We start from the raw sequence: 26,134 nt of genomic DNA, 5'->3' as shown, positions 1-26,134 counted from the left end.
ATTTTTAATCCTCCATTTAAATACCCTATTTCACATCCAGGAAGGAAAATGAACATGGGATGGCCCATAGATATTTAGTAGCTATAAAATAAAACCTATAAAAATGAAAGTGAAATGAATTATCAAACCATAAACTAAAGTTCGGTGTTTAAAATCAGCCAGGGCTTTAAAAATTCAATTACAGCTTTAACAGAAACAAGTTTACTCAATATTTTAATAACCTTCTCTCATAATGTTTTTTTCTTCCTTTGCAAAACCTGGCATTACTGAGGATGTATGGTAAGGTTGTCTTTCCTCTAACTACTTTAAGATTGATTAGGAAACAGAAATATTGATGCATTTATCCAAAATAACTTAATTAAATGAAGCAAAAAATAGCTCAGAGGAACATGTCTCAGTAGAAAACTGGAGCTGATCAAGATCATGAAAGGTTACATTTAATATTCCTGGACTGCAAAACATCAGGACCATTAATTGAATATCAGTAATGGAGAGTATAAAGAGTAAGAAAGTTATTTAATGTTTTCTTAACTCACTGATGGGTTATTTTGTGTTCAGTAACTTCTGTTGGTTTTACCATCTACCAACACTTGGGGGTCCTGCAGGGCATCTCAGGACAGCAGGTGAAGAGAACATCCCAGAGCACTGATCTGCATTACCTTTGTCAATGCTCAAATACAAAGGTATAAAACCCAATGGAAAGTCAGGTCTGTGTTTGCTTGGTATTGACAAATTGGTATTTGTCAAGGTTTGGGGGATACATTCAGCTGTCTTCAAGCACCACTGGCTGCTCACATTCCTGGAGGCTCAGTCCAGGCTCAGTCCTGGCTCCTGCTGGCTTCAAAAAGAGTTTAAGTGACAAAACCCCTGAAGGACAAGACTTCAGGGGCTGTTACCTCAAGCCACAGCAGTTTTCAGGTCTGTGGTTTTAGAAGGGCTTTCTCCTCATCTGTTTTACTTTCTTTGGGAAAGGCATTAGGATTTTGACAAAACCTCTAGGAAAACAGTGAGGATGTGCCAGATGAACTAGGGAACTTTCACTCTAGTTTAGTTTGGAAACCACCCGTATCTTCATTTTAAACAGTGGCTTCTGAAATGCAGAGTAGCACCAGACCCAAGCTACAATCAGAGAGGTTCAGACTGCTCTGTGTGGAGCCCAGATGCTTTTATTAGGATCCACCAGGAGCTCCACAGCCTGGCAAATCCAGCGGAAGAACCAGCCCCACTGATAAATCTAAAACATTGCAGATGCAACAACATGGAAAAATAGGTGTTTCTAGTAGAACAGGAACTGCAACTGAAAATACATGATTCTCAAAGCTGCATCCAAGGAGAATGGAACAAAGATCTTAAAATACTATCACTAGAGCTTCCCCCCACTGTGGTTGCAATTTTTCTGAAGTACCCTGCTTAAAACAGGTTTTCAAACCACACAAGATAATCATTGCAATTTGGAGAGGTAAGCAGGCACTTAGCTAAAGATGGTAGAAGAATCTCAGTCAGGTTGGCACAGGAGATTAAAAAAAAAAGAAATAAAACTTTTTAACATTTTTTTTCTAGCAAGAATGACATGTTATGGGAGGATAGAGGAAGATAATTGTCATAACAAAGGAATATGTTATTATTTATTGGCCACACTTAGGCACTGGAATCCTGGATTATAGTATCTGCTGACAAATGTTGCTTGAAATTTTGTAAATATCACTTAAAAAGTATGATAAATGAGTAATTCTGCACATACTCCACAACCAACCCTTTCAAAATTCAGTTCTGAGAAGCAGAGTGACTTTTTTTGTCCTATATGAAACGACAACATGCCTGAACACCCTAAAATCATCTTCTCTTTAGGCTTCATCCTACCCCTATTACCAGTAGAGCAATATTGCTGGTAACTGTAGCAAGAGGATTTTTAAAACCAACAAACAAGTTGAACTTTGTAGTGACTCCAAGGTGTGGCACAGCCCACCCCGGTGGTCCCTTGCCCCCTTGTGCTGTCCCCAGCAGGGACCACTCAGCCCCGTGGCACTGGAGGGAAGGGCTGAGCTGCCCTTCACCCTCCTGGGCTGGGGAGGGTCACAACACTCAGCTCCCCACGGGCTGAGACCATTCCTCTGCCAAAATGACAGCTGTAAATAGATATTTGGTGTCTAATTTCTATATCCTTCAGTATCTTTATTTATATTTAGCCAAAACCATGACACATTTATCTGATTTGTTGCTATTAATTTCCTGGTTCCCTTTCTATTTTCTTCCTCCTCTCACAGATTCACTGGGTTATGAACTGCAGTAATAACATCTCCAAACCAATTTTTTTCTATTTGAAAAGCCTCTGATACTTTTTTTTAAACCACTCCAATAGTGCTGGGATACTCATTACCCTCCTCCTTCCCTCCCCAGCTCTAGAAGTGAATGCAAACAACAACGAGGGGGGGAGAAAAAGCCCCAAACCCTCAGCAGCAAGTTGGCTGATGCTGGCAGCAAGACAAATCTGGCACCACACAGCAGGCAGGCAGAGAGTGCACTGCTCATCCTTTCGGTTTGCCGTGTGTGGGAATGCTGGACACCAACACCCAGCGAGGGATCCGGCCAAGGGCTCCTCTCCTCGGCGCCTGAACCCTGCTGCTCTGTGCCCGGGTGGGAGATACAGGTAAAAAACAGAGGAATGCTTGAGATAACTGCCTTCTATTTCCACTGAATGCAGTTAGCAGAAGCCCAGGCTGCCTAATCTTATTCCTAGCACAAACCACAGTGCAGGGGCTGTGCACGTAATGCCCTCAGGTACTGGGACTCGCTCGGGATTCTTCGTCTTACAGCAAATAAATTGCTGCAAGTGGCAGTAAAGATTTTTTTTTTTTTGGGGGGGGGGGTACATTTTGTTCAAGCTGCCTTTATAAATATTTATTACTATTTATATAATTATAGCTCTCTGACAGCAGGCTTTACAGCAACTTTGAGCCACAATAAACAGGCAGCCTGGATGCCTCCTTCCCAGCCTGACTGTACCTATTCTATGTGTTATATGTTTATCTATTACCACCATGCTTTGAGCTTATAATTTATTTCATAATGTAATTTATAGTTACATTACAGAAGCATCCCTCTGCAAACAGCAACCATGTAATATTGATAAAGCATTTAGGGACAGAACATAAATTCACCGGCTCAGATATTATGTAGTATCAATAATCTGCAGGGAAAAAAAGTGTCTGTGTAAGTATGCACAATTTATTATGGCAGGAACCTAAACAGAGAACATCTTTCTCTGTCAAACTTTCTTTAAGAGAACCTGACATCCCCAAATTCTTTTCTCTCCCACAGATGTCAGAGGACAAGACAGACAAGGTAAAAATCAAAGCAGCTGAAAGTTTTGAACATGAAAAGCAAAATATTTCTTGGCTGAAAAAAGGTAAGTTACTTTGAGTTATTAGTTACTGGTTTGTGTTCAGACATTTCTCTTTTCTTAAAAAAAAAAGGCAGAAAATAGCCTATAGGCTTGGATATGGCCTGAAATTTCTGCTCAATGTGCACATACAATTTCTTTTGGTAAAGAAAGGCCTAAATTATCAAATTTTAAAGCAACCTGAAAGCTCATTTTTCTAATGTCCTTGCATTCCTGGGAAAGTTTTGTTTGAGCTGACCTCTAAGTATGGATGATCATCTTATTTCTGATGAAAAGTTGTTAATAACTAAAACTATTAATGAGTTGGATTAATATTATTAGTAATTTTTTTCTCAAACATGAGTAAAGATCAAGCCTGAATCTTCAGATTTGGAAGTGTCTTATCTTAGAATAAAGTAACATCAGTTGTCTGCGCTTTGGATGTACAGAAACATAGACCCTCAAATGTAGACAAGTCATAAAGCCAAGCATGGGGACCTTTCAGGTTTAAAAGGCTGAAAAAGAAATGGTGTTAAGTAGCTAATTTGCAACAAATACCAGTATTTCAAATACTACATTCTATTTTTTAAGTTAATTTTTTTTTAAAGAAAAAAATTTGAAAGATTTCCTTTTTGTTTGTACCGATAAAGAAGGAATCTTCTTAGGACATATTTCTTGTTGAAAAAAACTGATTTGCTAAGTTAGAACATAGCTTATTACATCTTTATGCAAATTTGTTGGTCATAGCAGAATCCCTTTACTGCATTAATTACAGACAAGTAGGATTTGAATTAAATAGAAGTTCCAAGAGTAAGCTCTCAAGATGCACAGGATAGAAATTAAATGTCCGTGGCTGGGTGCAAATTATGCTGTTTAATGAGAATAGTTGTATTCTAATCCTAAAAAAATTATTTTGGGAAAACTCAACAAGTGACCTCATATTTTGAAAATGCTGACTATGGGAGTATTGGCCAAAGGGCACATTTATAGCCGCTGTTATGTCATCTGTAAGACGTGCATCACTATTTTAAGCTCATGTCATTAGCTGTATGTTAGATCTTTTAGTTGCAAAGGAGTTTTCAGCAAAGCAGGCTTGAATTAATGTCCCTGCCTTGCAACCTTCCATGTTTTTGCAGCATTTGCATAGAAGGAAAAGCTCCTACTGGAGCAGGGCTCACTGACCAACCTGCAGACTTGGCTTGACTGGACACCCCAAGTCCTCTGCTTGCAAGGGGTCCCTTAACTTCACAACAACTCAGCAAGCAGAAACTTTGTAGTTTGAGTGTCCCAGAGAGGGACAGAGCTGAGTGAGCAAACAGCAAGCACGTAACTGAATTGAGTATTTATTCCATCGCTAGAGAGTAAAACACAAGAGATCTGCGACTCTACAAAGGGATATAAAAGTCCAAAGGATTCTACCATGTCTCTGAACAGGGTAAGAGTGATGGCAAGGCCCTCAGAGTCCCATATTGTCATTTATCCTCTGGTCCAGACCTCCTCCAGGAGCCAATTACATCCCTCAGAGCCGTACGCTACCTGAGCTCATTTCCCTTAGCTAGGCTGCTTCACAAGGTTTTATTCCTCCAGTTCCTAAGGAGAGACACTATGCAGAGTTTCAGGATCATTAGCAATGTTTTGATTGTTCTGTGCTTGGAGGAGCTACAATCTCTCAGAAAGAGCCAAGTGTTGACTATTGGCACTTCTCCTTTCCAAAGTGCCACCGAGCAGAATTGGGCCTTGAAGATCTCCTACAGCAGCTGAGTCAATAACTGAATGTGTCTCATGAGGAAAGCAAGTTTTCCTTGAAATAAGAATATGGAAATTATTTTATCTTAAATTGAAGTTTGTTTTTTAAAAAAATTGTTGTTGTTTCTTTACTTTAAGCACTTCTGTGGTATGCACTGGGATTTTAGAATATGGTGAAACAAATTGTCTGGAGCAGAAGTTTAACTTCTATGTTTAAATGTTTTAAAAATACCTCATGTATAGATTTCAGGCATTCCAATAAACAAAGAATTGTGGAGAACAGACTTGTACTGTTTCCATCAGGCACAGTAAGAAGACTATATGTTCTTTTAGCATCCAGTGTTAAAGAAAAGTTATTTTTATTCATGGTTTTGTATTGATTATTTGTTCCTTCTAAAAGAAACAATAATGAACCACATAGTATCAGAAATAAACAACTAGGCTGTGGTCTTAGTGTCTTTCCTAGACTTCAGTTTTTCCTAATGCTTTGCAAAGTAAAAGCACATGGACTGGTTGTACTGTGGGTCAACAGCAAAATAAGGTATCTATAAATTTTTGTTGTCTTTCAGCATTAGAAACGGTTTAATCAGGGCAGAGGGATTTTGATCTGGCTGCCAGTTATTTATCTTCTGCTTTTTCTTGGAAGAAGATAATTTACTTCTGTCATGACCCTCTAAAAGCAGAAATCAAAGCCTCGTTCTGAGGGAGAACTTTCCCAAAGCAAAACAGAAACCAAACCAGCCTTGTCAGAAGTATTACAGAAAAACAGTAGGCTGGGCATCTAGGGCAGTATCTTATCAGCAGGAAGAGTACAAACAGTTCAGCTCATGGCTCTGCCTCTAAATAAGTCATTTTTACCCACTGATGTGCCCTCACACCCCCGCCAGGGGTGCACCAGGAAACTGATGGCAGTTAGAGATGACACAGGGACAAAAATGTTGCACAAGTCAACACAGTCTGGGAAAACATAATTATGGCCTTGGTCTGTATTTTTTAAAGGACAATGACAAATTTATCCTGTCCTTTTCTTTTTTCCCTTGTACTACAAGCCTTTTTCTGGTGAGGGGTCCTCTACAGCACTTGCAGAATGTAGAACCATAATGAAATAGTAATCAAAATGTAAACAGGGGAGAAGAGTGTTAAATGTGTTTTCTAGGTTAGCTTAGACTTCAAAAAGTCCCAAAACATCTTTATCTCTTGAGGCATTTATCACTGAAGTCTAGATGTGGATAACATGAAAGACTCCCAGGGCTGAAAGCGAGAACAAGGATGGTGAAATGTTTACAGTCCTATTCCGTGATGTCTCAGGGTAAGGAATATATACACCAGAAATGTTTTCTGATAGCATGGAATATTCTTCAGGACTATTTATTTCTAAAGATCCCACAACAGATGAGAAACCCTGCATCCGAATGGTATGCAGCAGACCATCAGATGCACATCAACCAGAATCTGTCTGAATGAGCATGGAGAAAAGGCAGCTCTGCTTGCCTGACCTCAACACTGCTGTGAACCAACCCAAGGAAAGACTGGGATATAGCAGCAAAACCAGACAATGACTCCTATTTTATGTAGGAGGGGAGACAATTATTGAAACTTTTTTCCTTCCATGAGAAGAAACAGGGAGTTGCTGGAGATGGGAGTTGGTTTTGGATGGAGATACAGAGATCCCCACATCGGTGCCTAAAAAACATCAGGGCAGAGTGAAATATGGTTTCATTAGCAAAGAAGCACTTCAAAAGTTATCTGCCATAGAAAACTGGAGCAGCAATCTTCAGTGCATGTGCTATCCACACTTATGCACATTTTGCCCTGACATGCACAAAATAACATAAATGACAGTACCGAGAATATGACAGGTATAAATAAAGAACAGCCAATATAACTTGAAGATAATATTTGAGAAATGTCCTCTGCAAGGCCTTGCATCCCCACCTGCTTCATGCACTCACAAGATTCCATGGAGAGAGAGAGACAAGAAAAGTGTGAGGCGTTTTAAAATTGAAAAAATAAAATAAAACAAAAAGGAGATATTTAAATTAGATGTTAGGAAGAAATTCTTCCCTGTAAGGGTGGGGAGGCCCTGGCACAGGGTTCCCAGAGCAGCTGTGGCAGCCCCTTCCCTGGAAGTGTCCAAGGCCAAGCTGGATGGAGCTTGGAGCAACCTGGGATAGTGAAATGTGTCCCCACCCACAGCAGGGGGTGAAACTGGATGATCTTAGAGGTCCCTTCCAACCCAAACCGTTCTAGGATTCTGTGATTTGATGAGCAACAAGCAGATCATCACATCTCAGGAACAATCTCTGTGCCCCTAACCCAACATTAGAGGGTCCTGTAAAATCTGGAAGCCACACAAGACATGCCTTTAGAAAGGCAGTACTCAAGGATGAGGAACACTCCCAGGAATTGACTCTGGGATGATCCCACTTTGCCCAACACAGCCTTTCCACAGGGGCCAGTGGCTCCTTCCACCATGGCAGTGATTTAGGGCCAGATTAGCAGCCATCTGGTGGGAAAGGAGGGAGGTCAAAGCAGAGCTAAATTCACACCAGCCTCAGCATGTGGCTTTTGGAGTTCCTTACAAACAAATCTCTTGGTATCGCTCGGTGATTACAGCCATATGGAAACGTGGGAGCAGGCGGGAGCTTATCTGACGGACATAAAGCTATAAAAGGTGACACTGATTTTGCACAGGGACCACAGTGGTCTGTTCACTATTTCTGCATCCACTGCAAATGCAAGGGGGAAAAAAAAAAATGTTTGAGGGCCTCACACTGCCCTCCCACGGTTTCATCCCAAACTGGCCACGGCAGCCCAGGAACGCAGATCCAAGTCACACAGAAATGAAATTTCATTTCAGGATATTTTCACACAAAGCCCTCCTGTTTTATGCTGCCCAGCTGTGTACACAAATGCCCTCCATATATAACTTCCAGTGAAAAGTTAATGAAATGGCTTCCTTGCTCTCTTGCCAAAAATATAACTGAAAGTCTAATCTCAAGACTTTCTCCAAAATAGCCCCTTTTTGCACTAAAATTCTCATAAATCAGAAACATTTTTGTCTAAAATAAGCCTGTTTTCATTGTCTTGCAAATAGTAAAAAGTCTAGCCCCAATTTCTTTAATCCATTGCTCCAGCCAGCAGATTTTTGCTGTAGGGTGAAATTCAGCCCAGTACTGAGGGTCAGTGCAAGGTCAGCACTTAAACCATAAAATAGGGCTTAAGTGGTAAATAGAGCCTCTGTTCAGGATTATATTTCACCCTTTAAAAGGACTACATTTCATATGGAAAGAGAGATTTACTTATATCATAGACCTGGCTGTAGTGGCATTATTCAAATAATACCTTATTCCAGTGTTAGTCCCATTGGGTGAGACTGGGTCACTTTTCTTCATGGTACATCCCAACACAGGAGCAGACTATTCCTGTCTTCACCAAAACTTCCCACAGCCTGGTCCTGGGATAAGGGAAAAACCTTTCTATATGGCAGCACTCAAAAATGCCTTTTCCCAAGAACACTTCTCTCCCATTTACCCAGGGGCTTGAAGAGACTTTTACAAGCATTAATAAAGTGGGAAGGACACAATGCCACAAGACTGGTATTACAGAGGAGAATTGTCCTGGAGACACTCAGGGAATTTCCCAGTTTTTACAACCTTCCAGTTTTATCCCTGGTTTGGGAGGACTGGAGTAAAAGTACAAGGCTTTTACTTTTGCTGAGACTATTCTCAGCGGAGTGTTTTGATCTGACTTGCATCCCTTCATTTAGGGAGTTAAATGACATTTTTAGAATTTCTTCCTAAAATTTCACAAGTCAGTGAATGCAATTTTACATACAAGGTTGGACACTTGTTTCCTGAATTTTGCTGACTTGGGTCCAGAAGCTTTTTTCACTCTCTTTTTTCAGCCTGAATTAAGTCATTGCATTGAAAAGCTTTATAGAAGACTGATAGCAAAGAAAGACTTCTCAGTTTCATGTAACAGAAAATGCCAAATGCTTCTCAGATGAACGTTATAATCCAAGCAGACGGGTTCCAGATAAGAACACCACACACACACAAAAAAAAGAGCACATTTAAAAACTGATGACAAGGATCCCAGGGGGCTCAAATTCCTGGAAGATGCCTTGTCAGCTTCAGGACTATGACCAAATGAATTAATGAAGACAACCCTTCCTTTAAGTTGTAAAACAGCAGATTTAAAGACTCTTCCAATGGAGAGGGAGTATATGAAATCTGCAATGGTCCCAGCTCACCGTTCCTAATTACAATGTTATAAACTGAGGGGTCCCTGACCTTTGAGCTGGAAGATCCCTGAAGATGTAAGACTTTGGATGTACAGACAAGGGTATTTCTCTGGGTGATAGTGTTAAAGTTTTAAAGGTTTAAAGTCACGCTCCTATGTGGGGATATCCTGGATATCTATTATAAAAATATACATTAATGTTTATTTAGGTTTGATTGCCTGAAGTAAATTTGTTCTACAAATGAAAAGTTCATTTCATTCAACTGCCAGTTCTGGGGAAGACCTGAATGTATTGTTTCATTCACTACTGGAAGTCCTCCAGACCAACTGTGTTCTTTGCTGTACTTGGACAAAATATTCAGAATTTTGCCCATCATTGTGTCAGTTGAACAAAACATGAAATAACAGTACAGACACTCTTTAATTGTTGAATATCTCAGCAACATAAACATTAAAGCAGAACCCACATGTCCAAGGGCCTCCATAGCACTTCCTACTTAAGATGGGAAATTGGTGCATGGAAAATCTTAGCCTAAGGGTCAGTGTCAAAGAGATGAATAATTCCATTAAAGCAACAGAGCTGCACTGACTTTCAAAAAATCTGATTTGTCCCAATATGCTCAAGAATAGATAGCACTAATCATCTCAGAGCATCACTGCAGAAGGAGGAACAAAGCCATGGCTCATTTTACCACCTCAGTTCATAGAGGGAAGGGTCAAATGCCAAACTGCTCTGCTAGATCAGAGGCAGTGCAAGCCCAACACAACAAAAACTATGCAGGCCTGATTTACTTTGAGTTAGAAGGCAGAATAATCATGGATTATTTACAGCCAGTTTTCATGTTTTATTGGCCTGGGAGATTTCACACTGGTATGTGGAGCCAAACTGACAGTCACAGTCCTACACAGGTGTAGAAAAATCCTTATTATTGGAGCAATTCAATGAAATATTCTGATTAAATATAATTAGATTATGAAAAAAAAATAGACCTCCCCTCATCTGACTGAATATTTCCAATCATTCTCTAAAATACAACTCTTCTAATTACTCAAGACAAAATGCTGTGTGGATGGGCTAAATACTGGGCAGGCTGGTGGTATATTGCTTTTGAAAGATATTACAGGAAAAAAGATCAGAAGTGAAATTAGCTCAAACCTTTCCTGTTAGCTGAGATTCAACAGAATTATTTTCCATCTATTTTTTAATGAGTATTTAGAACTAAGTCTAAATGGAAAGAGACATTAAAAGTGACTGCTCTAAATGACCAGTAATAAAATCCTGGACACAAACCCCTTCTCAGAACATCTTGATTATTAGATCTGGGACTTCAGATCTGGGCTCAGGACACATGAACATGAGAGTACTCAGATTCACTCCTTCCAGAAGAAGACTCTCATCCCCAGGCGTCAGATACTCCGTGCAATATCATGGTTTGAAGATTCCCAAGTGTCTCTGTCTGGACTGACCACTTAAAGCTCATTGCTCCAGAAAGATAGAGGGAAGGACACCTGAGTGAAAGGATGGGCTCTAATTCTGTCAGGGAAAGTATTCAGTTATCAGTAAAAAGTGGAAAATCTTTGAGATTTAACACCTCATCCAACTTTAATTCCTTGTTTCCTCACCTATCCCCTCACCTTTTGAATCCCAGCCTCCTGACCCTCTGCATGCACTGTGTAGAAGGTTGAACCTGGGAGTCTGCTGCCTGCTGGACAGAAGGGCACATGCAAAAATGAGGTGCTGAAGCCCTCAGTGTCAGTGTCAGCCCTCAGTTCCTTAACTCCTACTGCTCCTGAGATTCATCTCTTTGAAGAGAATTGCACAAGGACTCTTAACCCCCTAAGTGATATTTCAGTGTTGCAGAGATCTTTGTTATCCCCCTAAACTAAATTAATTTTTATTTTATAGGAGTCAAACAGTCTCTTAGGGTCTCTTGATTATATAGTCTCATTCTAATTTCAGTCTTTAATCTGAATAAACACATTAGAAAAACACAGACACAATTAACTTAATCATAAATTCAGATGGATTGTTTATTATCTGTCTACTTAATGTGCTTATGATTGCAGCAGTTAAACATGATAATGTTGTCTTCTCTCACATATAAATGAACACACAGCACAGAAATATGCCCAGGAAGAAAAACTTCTCCCTGAATACATCAGTGGGCTCCAGATACAGAGAAGTAGATGCACCAGTCACTGCTGTGCTCTACAGAAAAACAAACATTGCCATGATATTGTTGAGACATGAGGGAACTGATTACTGACAGATCATGGTCTTCTTGCTGAAATAAGTCTACAAACAGCTTCAAATGAAAGGAGATGCTACTGCAGCAGAGAGGCAGCTAGGAACAATCTCTGCTTATATCACTGCACCTGCAATTCAAAGGAAGTGTAGATTTTGGGTAAATAAAACCACTTGAGTTCTTCAGAGTAAGGTACAAGTCAAATCAGTATCTTCCAACTAAAGAAAACTCAGACATCAGATTTAGGGAACTTTCTGCTTTGTGATCTTTGTAAATATAGTTGTCTTAAATAGAAGTTAAACCCTTTTAGCACCAAAAATTGTGTTTAGTTACATGCCCATGGCAACTAAAACTTGTGCCAAAATGTTTTCATGTATCCACAAATGCTTGGATGCCAGAATTTAAATTGGAATATGATTCTTCCTGTTCCTACAGCATATTGAATATGAATAATTATTTCAAGCATGCATCCAAGTTAAGTTGTTGATTATTACTCAGACTTCTCTGTCACTAGACTAGTTTTTTAATAACTACACAGTATTCCATGATGAAGTTTTATTTGCCTTCACAATATTCAAGTTTTAACTGAATTTAAAACCCACTACACTTTTCCCCCTCAAACAAGAACCTCTGAAAAATATCAACTATGAAAGTTCATGAGCAAAGAGGAAGAAGAGGGAAGATAAAAGACTGAAAACTCAAAAGTCATTTCAAGTGTCCTCAGTTTCACTTTCTCAACAGTTTCCCTCATCTATAAAGACTAAAAAACAAAATTTACTTATTCAAAGAAAAAAGTTGTAGGTTAATTTTGAAGCTCTGAAGTCCATGCTTATATTCCAGGAGTGGGCAAAACAATATAAGAGATGATGAGATTAGGGGAAGAAAGCCAAGAGAATCATAGGAAAAAGCAATTATGGCACCTGGTAGTCATTCTGGTTAGATGACGTGGTGACCAAATTTATTGTCAGCAGGTATTTTAAGTGCTTACTATTTAAAAAAATACTATTGCTATTATAAAACAAGGCATATAAAATCTAGCATAAAGTATTTGAACTATATCCAATTCAGCTTCCAGCTAAGCAATCCTTTTTCCTTTTCCAAGTTTATTTATGATTTAGATAAATAAATAGCCCGTGAGCTTTAGGAAGATATTCCCTTCACACTCTTGGTCACCAACTTTATGATCAGCCCGGTTCCATCAGAAATGGTAACCATTGAGCAAAGAAATTCCAAACAGCAGTGGAAGCTTCTCCAGCTCTGACTTGGAGGGAATCACCAATACTTGTAGAAGGATAGTACAGTCCCCATGCCTTGAAATTTTTTCATGAAAAAATAAATAAAATATAAAATCTCAGCAGTGGTTTTTACAGTATGACACAGCAGTATTACTTGCATTAGGCCAATTTACCACTTATGATAGCAGTAATAGCACTAAAAGCCAATAAAAGCGGTCTGTTCGTTCAGAGATTGGCTTTTATGGCTTATTCTAAATATTATCAAGTGAATCAAAAGCTGTCATTATAGTGTCTAAAAAGCCTTCGTACCTTGTAAGCAAACAGTGTGACTTTGACAAATAATCATTAATATGCCTGTGTGAGACCAGGGCTAAAAGAGAAAGAAAAAGGAAAACCCAATATTTCACTTTACATAAATCATTAAGATCATTACAGTTAAATTTCACACAGAATAAAACAGATTTATATGTACAATGCCATAGTTTTCCCAAGTTGGGTTTTTTTATCTCCCTACATTTTCATAAAACAAGAACTTGTCAGAACACTGAGCAATGGATGATTGAACTACAAATATGCATCTTCATCAGCTCTGGGAAAACAAATGGTGCACATGTCTAGGCAGTGTCTATTGAGCCACATCCAACCTGATCTTCCCTGACTCTCATCCTGCCTGCCAAACATTTCTTCCTCATGTTTTCCTGCTGCTGAACCTTACAGGGGTGGTCTCTCAAGGTCACAGCTCTGACAGGCAGATATCCCTGCTGGCTGGCTCTATAATGCCCTCATTTCTTATTGGACCCCTTGGGTAGGCATTGCCTGGGCTCCCAAGGGACAGGGAGGAGGATGGACAAGATGGAAACATGGCAGGAGCTTCAGGACACCACGTGGATGGGACATCACTTGTGGGAAGGGTGAGCACAGCACCACGTAGGAGTGCAGGTATTGGAAAAGCTGGGCATGGATTGTACGAGAGCTTGATTACATAGTCCAGACTTTTCTCAATTAAAGAAAAACTGTTCATACATAAACTAATAACTAGTGTTAATCAAATAACAGTAGAATCTCAGCTGTGCACACACCACGTGCCCCTTCTGCTCACAGAATTATTTTTCAGTGCAATGCCAGCAAGAGTGTTTGAGAGCCCCAGTTATGCTGAGCACCTCATGAGGAGCCTGTCCCCAAACTCCCCTCAGTGACCTTTTAACCACTCTGGCAGACATCCAGGCTCCAGGCATGAGACCATGAGCCTGGGACAAACTCAGAGCCCTGGGCCAGGCATGGCCACCTGTCAAGTGTCCTTGACTACAAGGCTTGGGCAGCTGGCTCAAGCATTCCTGCTCCCACAGGTAGTGCTGTGGCTCCAGGAGGATTTTTTGCCCACTCTGTTTACAGTTCTGGGGGCCCCCAGGGATGGCCAGCTGGCATGGACAGCGTTATGTGATCCACTGTCCAGCTGCACGGAGCACATGGACAAGCAGGAACATGTGGTGCTGCCCTGCCAGGGGAATTATCCCCCCAGCACAGCCCTTCAACAGCCACGTGTGTTTTGCAGGCAATTTATGAGAGCAGAAAACCAACAGACCTCCCATTCCAAGCTTCTAATTTCTTTTGCTGTTTTTCTTTTTTTCCCCCATGAAGAACTTTCCAGAAACAGTACATTAAGAGTGAGTTAGAAAGATCCCAGGTAAAAACTGGTACTCCAGGTTTTGCCTAAGGTATCCTAAACCGTGGTAGGAAACCTGTTCGGATTTACTACCTGCTTGCGTTTAGCCAAGAAGAGGTGTATTATATCCTTTAAATCTACACCAAGTAAAGCTGCTTCCCAAAAAAACCCACCCATTGAATTATTGCGTTTGGGTTGAAATATTACCCACCCATTGAATTATTTGAGTTTGATTGTTTCAACCTAAAATGTAAAAAAAGCAGATAAGAACTGCTGATCTACTTAGAGCCACAGAATATTTTGGGATGGAAGCACCCTTAAAAAGACCATCTTGTTCCCACCCCCATGGGCTCAACCTTACAAGGATAAAAGGAACCTCATCTTTCAGACAGAGTGCAGCAACTACCAAGGTCCCTGCCACACTCAAAACACAAATTAAACATCTGCTTTCCTATGCCCAGGCTTAGGTGTTTTAACAGAGGATCAGCTATGAAAATCTAGAGAACAGAAGCTGCACAATGAAATTGGTAATGTCAGTGTTCCTCTCCCAGTATTTTGCAGTGCTGATTTTAGTCCCCAGCATTCCTATAAAATGGGAGAAAAACATCTTGCCACTCAAAGATTTTAGAGGTTTAGTCTGTTTGGTTTTCAGGCTGTGGGTCTGCAGTGCATGGATTAATCACACACAGTTTTCCTGTATTATTTTTCCCAAGGCTTCAATCTCGCTATACTTTTGCCCCACCTTCATTCCTGTCACACTCAAGTTCTCTATTACTGCTGAAGAAAATCAGAGCACAGGACAGTGCAGGTTGCTGTGCAACCCAAAACAACCCATGCACATGCTGACAAAATGAAAACATCGGATACGATTCTTTAGGCCAAGACTTCAAGAGCAGAGTCACCAGAATTACTCATAGGCCTGAAGTTAGGCTTGTGCTTAGGCCTGTTGCTGAATCTGCTTCTGATAGAAGATGAAGAATGCCTTGATTTTGATTAGAGCCCACATCTTGGCTATAGTGTTGCGCTGTTTCTAATTGTTGGTGTAGTCAAGAAACTCTATCCTTCCACTTGAGACCACCTGGAGAAATACATTCCCCACCCCACCCCCCTAAACCTCTCCCAGGAGCCCAAAACTTGGCATTTATATAATACATATTTTCCATTCTCCCCCCACTAATGAGATGCATTGATATTTTTACCTGCTTGTGCTGTGTTTTGTTAATGGGAAATGTTTCAAACACTGCGTGGTAATGGGATATGGGATTATGTATTTATTAATCTCAAGAGCACTGTGTAGACCATACCAATAAGTTACAAGCAAACTGGCAGCACAGGGTTTGAGTTCTGGCAGGGAAACTCTTCCAAGCCTTGCTTGTTGGGCTGCTTTAGGCTGAGCTTTGAAAGTTTGTGCTGGGCTAGAGCTGCTTGGGTCAACTGTGATGCAAACAGGCTGCACTGACACCTCTGCTGTGGGTCAGTGGTGTCACAGCCAGGGTGACACCCAGGAGAGGCACTTACAGCAGCTGATCAATGTGGTTTGTTGCATAATATAGAAAACCTTGTGACATGCAGAGAAAATTTAAAAAAAGTTAGTCATGGTGCATCTCCATTGAGAGAAAAAAGCTCCTTCCACCCTTGGAATTTGTGTTTACATGCAGTGATGTCTAAATCTGTCTGCATGTGAGTTCACAGCAGATGCTGCAGTCAAATACCCCCTCCACCTTCTCTCCTGGCCCAGCAGGTCAGCCTAGAGTTCTCAGCTAGGTGGCTTTTACAGAATTAAAGACCTTTTTTTTCCATGACTGAAAGACTGTCACTTGAAGATGAAGCCTGATTCACCTCCCAGAGGAAAATTAGAGAAAGTTTGATGGATTTGCCCTTGGTAATATTCAAGTTTGTATGCAGCAAGAAAAGGAAATAAAAACTAATGGAAAGAGACATTTCCTCTAGGATCAAAGCTGAATTCTTGCAAGAATGCAGTCCCAGACTTTACTCAAAAGAAACAGTTGTGAGGTCAAATGATTCACTAAGTCCAGCTTTGCTCAGGCACCTTGTTTTCCCTTATGAGGTAAAAAAACTTGACAAATTTTTACTTTTCACTTGAGGTTCTCAAATCCTTTTCAGCACTTAACCACTAAAGCAGCCTATTTGCTCCATGAAGGTGATTAATAGGAGTGGAGGTGAAGCAATTACTTAGAAGTGTGATTGCTTTTGGTATATGTAATACTTGGATATTCTAAATATCCAGCTTTATGGGTAGCTGAGACCCTTGACTGCAGTTTCCAGTGCCCAGCACCTCTTAATGAACTCTGCATATAGCCAAGAAATAAACAGAAATAATTTTAGCACCCAAAATTAATAGCTGTAGATGAGGTAAAAATCACAAAGGACTGACATTGGCTTTAATGAGAGAAATGAGCCCTTAATAAAAATGCCAGTACTGAATTGTTAGAATCTGGCTTTCCCTGATTGTCAGTCTCATTTTCTGTTGCTTTATCACTCTTCAAAAATAAAAAAAAAGTGGCAACACCTACATTTCTGGCCTGTGATAACCTTGTTTGTGCAATACCAGCCTGTTCAAAATATTGCATTTCATTTTATCAGCTCTGAAATGAAGTCCTAGAATTGGTTTTAAAACTAAACTTTCACGCCCAAAAATAAACATTTTTGAGGCAGATGCTCACAGCTTTGTACATAAATTTTAAGTCTCACTCCAGGACTGGTCACTCTGACCTCCTTCTCCCATCAGTGTCCCCACTGGAATGCAGGTTTCTTTAAAAATTAGATCAGAATCCTGTAAGTGCCTCCAAATCCTGGCTTTCCTTGGACTGCCAGGGAAGAGGCAGCAGTCACCATTAGCCAGGTACAACACTGGGGTTGTTGGCATGGCTCTTGCCTCGGAATGTATGTAAATTTACATTACAGTTATTTAAGCAGCTGATTTTAAACTGCTTTCTTCATCTACATTGCCCATAATGTACATTATAAAATCCTTATTTTGACTATGGTGAAGACTGCCTAAACTCCAGCTGGATAAAGACTCTATTTGCTTTGTCTAAACAGTGCAAGCTCTCCCATATTCAATGACTACTGGAATTATTGTGTGATCTTTTCAGCTTCTAATGCATATTAATTTGTAATATACAAAACCCTTCAATAAATAATTGTGCAGACTGAATAAAAAAGCAATTTAAACTTTTCCACCCCCCCCCAACTGGAGACACTTTTTACAAATAGTTCTTTTAAGTAGTCTTAATAGTATCTCTTTAATATTGCCATTAAAATTCACCAGAGTTCAAGAGCAGAGCAAATTTACATCTGTTAAAATAATGGAATTGACACTGATATTACATCATTGCTATTTTAAATAATCATTCTTCATAATTCTAACCTACTTGCTTTAAGTTGCAAATAAAGGGCTTGTTCCTACTTTCATCAAAGTGGATGGCAAAACTCCCTTTGGCGTTCAGGGAGCAGCACCTAGGTTTAGACAGGGCTCTCTGCTGGTGTGTTGGGGTTTGACTGCATTCACTAAAGCAGCAGAGAATAAATCCCTCTGGAAGAAAAATTACTGACAGGGGTTCTGTGAGCTCCAGACAGAGAGGATAATTGTACTGGGCTAGCCTGTTCCCAAAAATCACAGAGCTCCATAGACTACTCTGAGTTCCAAGGTATTTTTGCTTATTTTCACAAGAAAGCAACATTTTATATAGGTGGTTTTTGCCATTTTAGTGCAATTTTGTGGTTTTCCTTCCTTAAAATTTTGGGAAAGGTTGTTTGAAAAGAAGCATAATGACAACCCTCACAAATTCACTTTCTCTTGGGAGAACATTAGAACCTTCACTGAAATTACGTAAGTGTTCTATGAACAATTCAAACTGAACCTAAAGGAATTAAAAATATATACCATACACAGCTGGAAAGCCACCTAGAAGGTGAATCAACGTAGTTCTTTCCCTGATGACAGCAGAAAATAAAGCAAGGATTTTTAAGCAATGGAAAGGATAAAGGCTATAGCTGACACTATTTAACACTGGAGAAAAAAATAGACTTTTCATTATCCATTTAGCACTCAAATGAACACAGTTTTGTACCTGACTTTACTTGAGCTGCTTTTGTGTTCTTCAGAAAAAAATAAATCTGTGTCCACATTGCAGCTTATCATCTGTAAAAATCACCACAGTTCAGTTGTCCATGCAGACCTCAAGTTTTCAGGGACGGAAATGTTTCACCTGTATCTGCACTGAGCATTTAGTGTGACAGATTTCTGGCCATGGCAGAAATCACCAGTCACTCCTCACAGCAACTTTGTGCTAATGCACCACTGAAATATGCTGAACATTTACAGGACAATAACCACCAGCTGAGTCTTAACCATAATTTTGCACTGCAGTAACGGGGCTGTTACATGTTATCTGGGAACCAGAGAACTTTATTAGCACTGTCATAAAAGCTAAAGCAGAATCAACCCCTTGTCCTAGCACCACTGACACTGCCTATTATAAATAAGATATCCATCAAACATACTTAGACTCTAACTGAAATGGCAATTGCCTTGGGTGTCTTTAAGGGTAATTTGATTTAAAAGAAAACCACATGAGAGAACAAAATATGACCCTTTACTGTGAAGAAAAGCACAAGTAAGCAGTACCACCAAAACCAGGAGGAAACAAATTATTCCAGAAATATCAAGTTTTGAAGAATCTGCAGTGCCAACTTCTTTACTCCACTTGGAATTACTTACCCATTATATTACTTTCCACTTTCACGGTGGGACACCTGCCCTTGTGCTCATTTGGGGAAAAGAATGAAACACAGCTTGAATGCTAGGGAAATGTTTTCCAAGCAAGGATGGTCAGGCAATGCTCTGCCCTAGGAAGTGATTCAGGCATTTTCACTTAATGAAGTTTAAGGAGAAATAAGAGGGAAATCACCTAAGGGTTTAGTCCACCGAGATTTTCATGTCATGAAGACTGGGTCTACCTGAACTGAGATCCTTTGCATCTGCATGACCTGTAATCCTTTTTGGCACCATTCCTCAGCTTTAAAATATTCCTTAATTCCCCCATTCCTGTGGCCCTAACACAAGATGATGTCTGTGAAAACCAGCCTTCAGGATAGTCCTGAATCACACTGCAAAACAGGGAAGGGCAAATTAAATATGTTTAAAATATAGCTTTTGGAACAAACTTACTTATTTTGTGGCTTTCCAACAATATTAATAAGAGGAAACATAGACCTGACATAAAAGACCAGCTGTTGCCACAATTCTTCACCACAGGAAGAAGGAATATTCAAATATGTCTATCCCTATCTAATTAAGCCTACATTACACAGACTATTTTTATATTATATTATAAATTTACATTCTAGATTCTTCATTCCACTACTGTTCTCTTCCAACATTACAACCTGCTTATCTGAAGAACTCACGTAGCTGCAAAAATTTTCATTGGAAGAAATATGTTCTCATGTCATCTATTTTTGGCTTTCCATGCTGTGACAACAGAGGCTGGCCTGGTGTTTCTATATCTGAATATTTCTCAGGTAGCAGAAGAGCTGCCGCAGATTGCCTGGCACCTGCTCGAGGATGAGGTGAACAGAAAGCAAAGCAAAAGTATTTTTATTTCATCAAGAACATTCCGGCCAAGCCTTATTTGTAGAAGATAAAAACTGAGGAAAGTGTAAACCGATGAGGAATGTAATCTTTTAACATTTTGGGAGCATGAAACAGTGAAATCAGAGTTCAGAACTAGAGCAGGTTTAAGATACAGTGGAGCAAAAGTGGCAGGTGCTGGGGAGAAATATCTTTTTCAGGATAAGTGTTTTCAAGATATGGTAGCTACATTTTGGTAGTTCTAAATCTTTAAACAAAATAATTTCTGAGAAGGCAATATAAAAAATATGGAACACAAATGCCAATAGAAACCTATTGCAAATGAGAAACAGCAACAAGCCTGTGGCAGCTGAGTTAAGAAAAAAACCCCAATGTACTTAGATACATTGTCTTTTGCTAATATACTTTTTGAAGATCTGACTTTTTTTTAATAGAGCAGCTATTAAGAGAAACTAATTATGATTTTATTTTTAAGGGCCTGGATTTTCTCTTTCATGTATCATCCTAACTCAGGAGAAAGGCCATTCAAGCAAATGAGATGAGGTTGGTGTGAACGAGTTTAAATGATCACACAGAGGCCTCAAGATATTTATGGGTGGAATGAGTCATTCCTGTTCTGGTTGGATGATTGCATCAGTGGAGAATCAGTCTATCATCATGCAGGGCCTGAGCCTCCATTCTCCTACATCACCATACATCAGGAAACACTGTGTGAAGTTGGTCAGTATTTCAGTACCCTAAAACCATCAAGCTGGTAGCACTGAGCCCACAGCCCCAGTTCCACATAGTAGTTGTGCACTGGCTCTAAAGAAGCTGCCCCATCTAAATCAGGAGATCATGTGCTCCTTCTTCTTTAGTCTGTTTACCTAAAGTAACTTAGCAAAATTTAGTAAGACTTGTTTCTCATTTAAAATGTAAAGTAAGCGCGGTCGAAGAACATTCTTTTTCTAGCAACGCATTCAAAAAAGTAGCTTTTCTTCCATCAGTCTCCAGCAACATGTCTACAAAGGAGACATTAATTAGATAACACAAGTTGAGTTACTCAGACTCCTTTTTACACTAAATGCAGATCTCTGAGACATCTTCAGCAAGCCAAGTCTTGGAATATTTTGCAATGATTTCTGGGTAAAAGTAAAACAACCGTGACAGAACCAACTGGATTTTTGCCATTTTAGGCACACACCAGGTTTGGTGGTGCTAGAACAACATGTGACCCGTCCATCTAATCTGTAAGAACAAGCAATGCCAGCGATTCAAGAAGCCAGCTCACAAAGTGCTCTGGTGACTATCTAGAATACATTATGAGATAAAGAAATGGCTGGAATGTCTCCAGCAACTGTTGGAGTTCCCAAGAAGTTTCTTCCTCACAATAATGACTTTAAGGCTAATTAGAGACAGAAAATCAAAGACAAATTCCCCAGACACCAGGTGTTTACCAGAAAAATCTCTTCCCCAGCCAGACACCATCCCTGGTCTCAATGGTCTCCATAAGCCTCTCCCCTATCTGACAAGAGGTGTTCTGCCTCCTCAGTGTGTCTCTGCACTTCTCACTTTGGAGAATTGGGAAGGCTTAAAATCACCTTCAAGGTGGAGAAAACCAAGTGTGGATGTTGCTTGGGTCCATCTGAGCAGCCCCAGGAGCTGGCTGAGACCCTGAGTGAGGTTTTTCATGCTGTAGGCTACCAGGGCATTGTGTCTTGCTGCTCTCCTGTCCCTGCCCAGCCAGAAGTCCTCCACAAACATGAACCTAGAGAACACTGGATTTAAATAACTCCCAGTGCAGTTTTAATTCCTACTATTCCACCTTTTTCTGAAGATATTTAAGCACCAAGCACTGCAAGTATTGTGGTTTCATATTATATTTTACTACTACCTTGTAGTGATTGCCTGCATTAAGTGGTGTTTTTTCCTCTTTTCCCACAAATAAGAGATGTCTACACTACAACATAACCTTTGGGCAGCTCTATTAATATCTAAAGCCTGAGGATTTTTGGGAGGGAAAAAAGGGAAGATTATGTATTTATTCAGAAATTAAATGAGATTAATAATTTTGAAAGCAATTTACAAATAGCAATCAGCCACTGCAATGAAGGTCAAAAGAAAAAGGACACATTAGCAATTGAATCTCTTCCCTTCCTTTAAAGTTTTAATGTTGCATACCTGTTAATAATGGGAAATATTCTTCTTCAAGAGTAGCATTTTCAAAAATTGTTAGGATCCTTTTGCTAATTCTAATCTGCTTTTAATAAAATAATTTGCTAAAAAGGATTATAAAAAAGCATGAAAATGAAATGCCAGTGGAAACGTACTGCCTATACAATAAATAGTTAATGTATTTTCTAAATGAATGATTTAAAATAGCTATTAAAGTAAAGAGAATGAGCTTATGTTTCTAGTAATGACTTCTCTGCCTCAGAATGAAATCTGTAAATCCCTGATTGCAATTTCACATCCCAAAAGAACAAGCAGTCCTGGGACCAATGCTTATTGCCTTTATCATTAATACTAGCACACTAAATATGTAATTTTTATATCACTAGTTTGAATATTTAGATTTATACTTGTGTATGCTTTATATTTTAAATCCCACACAACCATTCTGTCACAAAAATAAAGCTCTCCTTCAACAAGGCTTTTTTGTACGTACATGTATACACAGACTTTCAGTATAACTACAATTTTATTCATAAGAGTGCATAATGATTCGGGCTGTGATTGTTAATAAAAATGCATTTCTAACCATCAAATTTGAGTCTATTATTCTAAGTTAATTGCATTTGCCCTAAAGAGACTTGCGACTGGCTGTCAGCCTATTTGTGTCAGTTCCATTTTATTCATCAGTCAATCTTGTCTCCTCTTTTTTCACATCCCATATATTGATCAAATAGATTTGTTAGCATGCCTCTGCAGCTTTAAAAAAGTTTTTGTTATTTGTCAGGTTTATTTGATTACTATATTAGTTGAGTGTTATCTTAATTGTTATTTCAATAGAAAATAAATGCCCTTTGATGGTCCCACAAGATTCCCATTAAATATAATCCATATAACAAGTTAGTGGATGAAGTGAATGTGGTGAGAAAATAAACACATTAAGCTTTTTTTAAAAGGTGGTATTAATCTGCAGCTGTATTGTACTTGATCCAAAAGACAGGAATAGAAATAAGTACAGTGTAAAACAATTTTGATAAACATCAGTGCCGTATCATTGCATATTATGCTATGTATAAAATATCTTAACAAAAAGATGTGTGATATAAAATAAACTGAGGCCATATCTGGAAGAATGGGGTTTGTGGTTATGTGTGAAATTGAACTGTATTAAATATGGCTTTTGACACTAAAAATTAAGCTAGAGAGGCTGTACACAAAGGGAGGTGGAAGTGCTGTTATATGGGGCAAATTTTTGGTAGGGAGGGAAAAAAGGAAACCAGCTCTCAGGAAAGTATTTATTGCAGCAAAAAGTAAGCATGTATGCAGGTAGCTTCTTCCTCCACAAAGGTATGATACACAGTTTAGTAAAATTAAGAGTTTAGCTAGATTAATATTTGGAGACAGCATCTTGTGCATGTCAGTCCCTCAGTTTTGGTAAGGAAGTCACAATACCAAAAATTTTACCGCAATCTTATCTAAGGGGAAGGTGATGCAACCAGTTTTCCCTTATGAATGTCTCAGAAACCTGTCTCTCATATCTTCATTATCAGCAAGGTTACATAACCCTGGCTCCTTGCCCAACCTTAAATCTGGGATCTGCCCAGCTGGTACCTGAACTTACACAGTGTCAGAAATACCATCTCATTTTAAAATATATGAGAAGTCCATATGTTTTAAGATAGCTACTCAAGATATAGAAGCATTGATTTAATAAAAATTTTAGGAAACATAATCTACTGCTTTACCTGTATTGAAGTACATTGACTGAACCCATTACTTCCTGAAGCTGAGATGAAGAGACTTATGAGAAGCTAAATTTCTCTCATTTCTTTGGCCAGGATTAGTCAATCATCTGACTTCAGAGAAGTTTGAGTTCTGGTTTGAATAATTATCTGTAGCCAAGTGCAAGGGGTAGGGATGAGAGTAGGGACAAAACTAGACTTTCAAAAAAGCAATTTCTTCCTGGCTTAATCTCTCCAGTCCAGGTGAGATGACTTGCAGCAGGATGGGTTTGTCTTCTATTGATTTCTGTAGGAGTTTAGGCAAGACTGAACAACAATCAGGTAGAGCTGGAATGATGAATATCACCCTAAGGGGGACCTCTCTCATTAGAGCAGGAGCATTTTTAAAGGCCTATACCTGGCTGAGGATGCTTGAAAAATCCAATTCCCAGACTGTTTTTCATCTGGAACCTCTTTATCAGTATTTCATACTAAACTACCATGCTAAATCTTCAGATGCCCTAAAAAAACCCTCAAATTTGCAGTCGTCCTAGAGCTGTTAGCAACACTCCTGTGATTCAGAAGCACACGGTGTGATGATAGTTTCAAGCTAAACTGTTATGACCAGCTAGTATGGAATATAAACAGGAACAGATGAGAAGAATACAGCCTCAACATTTTTGAGACAACAAAGAAAGAGTGAAATGATTGCTACATAAAAGACATTTCAAAGACCTCCCAGAAAAGCAGGCATAAAAATCCCCAATAAAAAGGCTCAGCAAGAAAACTGTCACACCCCCTAATCCTCAGCAGACTCTAACAAGATGTTCGCATGAGCCAGAGATTGTCTCCTTCCCCAGAAGACAAAAGGCACAGAAATCAATACTGTCTAGCATAGGATTAGGAGGCAAGAGATAGATAAAAAGGATTCCTTAACCTTACAATTAGAAACCCCAACTCTCCAGCCAAAAAGATAATCAGAAACAGACTGCAAACCTGTGTCACAATAATTGCTGCATCTTTTACTCTTTGAAAACTGATATTTTCAGAAGATTTTTTTATAATTTATTGCCACCCCAAGAAAGGTTTTGATGGCCACTTAGCTGCAGACAACTGCTGCGACCAAACCACAATTCAACACACATGGCAATAGAATTATTTCCTAGTCTTTATGTTTTAACCACCTCCAACCAAGCAAAAATTATATTACCAATGCTTGTACCAACCTCCCAGTAAATTGTACCATTAAAAGCAAAATTATATGTAATGCACTACTTCTAACAAATGATCAGCTTACTGTGCCCTGAACCAAACACTTCCACAGATTCTTCATGCCAAACCTGGCATAAGCATGTGCTCTGATTAAAAAGGAAACAACTTAGTTGTTATAGCAAGCGTCTTTAGCTTTATTTGGTATTACTAATGCTTTTAAACAGAAGGCAGGGTACTGGCAAGAGTAAAAAACAGACTTGAAGGGGGAGGAAACCTGCAGGCTGGAAAGAAGCTGCAGTCTCCTAAGTCTGACCCTCCTGCTGTAGATAACGAGTGACCAGAGGATGTGAGAGCTGGAGAAGTTTGCTGCACAGAAATTTCAGACTCTTTCAGAAGCTCAGCAAGGCAACCACAGGACCTTGACAATGACATTTACAAAGCCTATATTAGCTTACAGCCATTACTTCAGCACCAAATCATATATGCTTAGGTACTCTATGTTCCCACTTTACAGGGGGTTAAATAGCACAAGTTCTTACTGAAGGACAGTCAGAATTTAAGCAGTCAGCACATCCAATGTTACAAGACTTTCCTAGTCTTCCTGGTGCTATCAGGAGAGGAAAAGTCAAATTTCTTTTTTCTCCAAGTGCAAAACACTTGCAAACCATCACTTCATGCTCCTGTGATCCTACTGTCTACTGAACTTTAAATTTTCTGCCTTAAGCTAACTTTCCATGGTTTTGTTCAGTGCAAGTTAGACACTACCTCAGAGCTGCCTCATGTTCTGTGGCAGATGAAATAATCCCTGTAAGTAAACTACTTGAAACCACTTAGAAAGAGGTTGGCAGAGATGCAACTTAAACCATTGTCATTTGTCATGGAAAGACAAACAAATCACCCTTCCCAGAAGAGTCATGAC

General features: G+C 39.4%; 1 protein-coding gene and 1 long non-coding RNA gene across 2 annotated transcripts in view; one reads left to right on the top strand and one right to left on the bottom strand.

Annotated features, from left to right (window-relative positions):
- LOC135308181 (uncharacterized) overlaps positions 1 to 26,134 on the bottom strand; it is a 240,331-nt gene that overhangs the window by 210,963 nt on the left and 3,234 nt on the right. Inside the window, exon 3 of the long non-coding RNA XR_010368722.1 lies at positions 8,471 to 8,582. This is a non-coding gene — a long non-coding RNA (uncharacterized LOC135308181). The remainder of the gene's footprint in view (positions 1 to 8,470; positions 8,583 to 26,134) is intronic.
- MDFIC2 (MyoD family inhibitor domain containing 2) overlaps positions 2,310 to 26,134 on the top strand; it is a 46,931-nt gene continuing 23,106 nt past the window's right edge. The window contains exons 1-2 of the mRNA XM_064433032.1: positions 2,310 to 2,647; positions 3,319 to 3,406. Of these exons, the coding sequence (XP_064289102.1) occupies positions 3,319 to 3,406 (88 nt within the window). The 5' untranslated portion in view covers positions 2,310 to 2,647. The remainder of the gene's footprint in view (positions 2,648 to 3,318; positions 3,407 to 26,134) is intronic.

This window comes from Passer domesticus, chromosome 9 (genome assembly GCF_036417665.1).
Source record: "Passer domesticus isolate bPasDom1 chromosome 9, bPasDom1.hap1, whole genome shotgun sequence".
NCBI lineage: Eukaryota > Metazoa > Chordata > Aves > Passeriformes > Passeridae > Passer > Passer domesticus.
This window is presented reverse-complemented; position numbering and strand designations above follow the sequence as displayed.